The following is a 2,596-nucleotide window of genomic DNA, read 5'->3' as shown; positions in this document are numbered from 1 at the left end:
GAGAGAGAGAGAGAGAGAGAGAGAGAGAGAGAGAGAGAGAGAGAGAGGCGGAGAAGAAGAAGAGGCTGATGCAGCTGCGAGGAAAGTTTCACCCTCTCCTGGGCAAAGTTGGCCGTATCGGCATCCGGAAACTGAAATCGCGCCGGTCCCAGTGTTATCGTTACCAGTCTGGCGGGTTTCGATCCGTCACACGATTGGTCCTGGAAACTTTGAAGCTTTCTACATTCTACGTTAAGCGATGATTGCGAGGGAAGTTCCTGATTGACTCGAGAATTCTTCTGCTCTCTCATTTTTCTTTCTCTCTGCTTTCAAAAATTTTTCGAACGTGCGAAGGATATCGATTAGAGATTTGTTAGATTCTTTTTTCTCTTCTCTTTTTCTTTTTTTTTCCAAAATTAAGCTCCAAATTGAGAAAGCTAATTGAAAGTAATTCGGGGTTAAAGATATTTGTACGCGTAATTATAATTTTTTTGTTCATATTCGTCTTTTCTATAAATCAGATTTATGAATGAATAGAGTCCATGTTGATTACGATAAACGATACAACGAGAATTATTGTATTATTTTGAATTACGCGATAATGGATGTTGCATAGCGATTGTATATAACAATTTTTCCTATTTAATGGAGACGCGTTGCTTCTATTTCGAAATATACAAATCGTTGGTTGTAAATCGTGACACACTTCAATCTGTGTCTTTGTACGAAATTAATTAATCGTAATTAATTGTATCGTTCCATAAAACGGATGCGAGAAAATTATTATTTTCGACCGCGAATCTCACCCAGGAAAACATCGACGGGCTGTAGATCGTGATTGGTCCTCGGCTGCACGACGATTCCTCGTAAACGACCCTGTTTCACTCGCACCTCTCTGGTGAACCGTTCGGGGGGATCGAGAAACTTGGACCGATAACCGTACAGCGATCTTGTTTCGTAAATATTGCGATGCTCCGTGAGTATCTGGGTGCAGGCCAGCAACACGAGTCCCACGAGCTCGAGCCGCAGCATCCTCGACATTTGTTCGATCGTTGGACAACCGGAAAGGGGAGCAATGAATTTTCACTGGCCCATCTTCTTCAGACTCCGGACCGCCTTTGGACCGAGTCACGCACGGCTCGTCGAAACCGGTTCCCGGGGTAAAAATAATTTTTCAACGCTCGTGCTTCTTCCGCTCGGCTCACCGGATGCGAGGGCAAGTTCCTTCGAGAACTCAGACTTCGATGCCAGGCTTCGATGCACGCTCTTTGCCACTTCGATCCTTCCTCTTCGATCCTTTTGTTCCTCGATATTAATTGGGTAGAAACGATTTACAAGCGCGCCAAAATCCGTGACAAGTACGTTTTGGCACCGCGTATGTATGCTTTGTACACATTTCGATCGTTGAAACTCACGTTCATCGATCAATCACGTTGTACTTTATTCTTATTTAATATTATTTAATATTATTTAATATTCTTATTTAATATTACATTAATATTCGCCCGATGTGTTTTATAAGCAATCGACGATTAAACGAATGTTTTTCCCCGAGTTAAGGATTTCTTTTATTGAACGCGACACTTCGCGCGAAATTTCACGAAAATTTGGCCGGTGGCGCGAGAGTATATGTGGAATAATATCACCGAAATAAAACCACCAGTTCGAGATGACTTCCCCTTTGAGTCGCGGTCCCCTTTAAGTATATTTGACAGGAATGGAAACACAGCGGCAGTTTGGTCGGCTACATCTCACTGCTTGACGCCGATTACAGAGCAAGAAAAGGCTCGCTCCATGCTGCGCTGTCCTCCAACGAGATATTCTTAGGTCGAACGAGGGTGAACGCACGTACAAGGCGAGAGGGAAGGAGACAGCCGAAAAGCGCTCTATTTTCGCCCCAAATAGGACGATTCCGGTGTTGGTAAACTTCGCGCGCGTTCATACCGGAACTCGCGATTCCCTCCACTTTCTTCCAACCAACGATTCTCTTCCTTGGATAATAAGATCCAAGGCGATGCGCGCGATCTCGATATTTTTCCGCGCGGCAGAGACGCTGCAGCGCTCTAATTTGTGCGCCAACTTGTCGAAACGATGACGAAACGAGGTTTACACGAGTTTGGGTTCGATTAATAACGGTTTGCCTCTAATTGAATCAAAAGAATTCATTTCACGCCTATAACATTCTCTCCGGGGATATATTAAACGGATAACGCGCAAATTTCGAAACATTTTGCTCGAATGAATCGATTTTTTGCTAATTTGGAAATATATTTATCGATTATGACGATGGAGCGACGTGAAATGAGATAATAGAGTTTCGACAAAGCACAGTTTTCATTTTTTCTATACGGAAAAATGATTTAACACGATGAAAAGAAATTTGATAAAACGATGTCGAAACCGTTACTAATTGACTGGCCCCCTATATGTATCAGCTTCGAGGAAAAACAGTACTCGGTATCAGCTAGCAATTAATGAAACAAATTAATCACAGGAAGGTGAGAAAGAGCATTAACGGAGGGGAGGGGGGGAGTTCGGATGTTGGAAAGGTTTCAATTTATCCCATTCATCGGGCTTACAAAGCCGGCGTCGAAACAGCGCGAATGATTTCCACGGC

General features: G+C 43.3%; 1 protein-coding gene across 1 annotated transcript in view; it reads right to left on the bottom strand.

Annotated features, from left to right (window-relative positions):
• Nucleotides 1–1,424, bottom strand: part of LOC102676311 — a 63,986-nt gene extending 62,562 nt beyond the window's left edge. The window contains 1 exon segment of the mRNA XM_031515379.1: nucleotides 786–1,424. Within this exon segment, the coding sequence (XP_031371239.1) occupies nucleotides 786–1,020 (235 nt within the window). The 5' untranslated portion in view covers nucleotides 1,021–1,424.
• Nucleotides 1,425–2,596: the final 1,172 nt, after the last annotated feature.

This window comes from Apis dorsata, unplaced genomic scaffold (genome assembly GCF_000469605.1).
Source record: "Apis dorsata unplaced genomic scaffold, Apis dorsata 1.3 scaffold_68, whole genome shotgun sequence".
Lineage (NCBI taxonomy): Eukaryota > Metazoa > Arthropoda > Insecta > Hymenoptera > Apidae > Apis > Apis dorsata.
The sequence above is the reverse complement of the archived record's forward strand: the minus strand, read 5'-3'. Positions and strand labels throughout refer to the sequence as shown.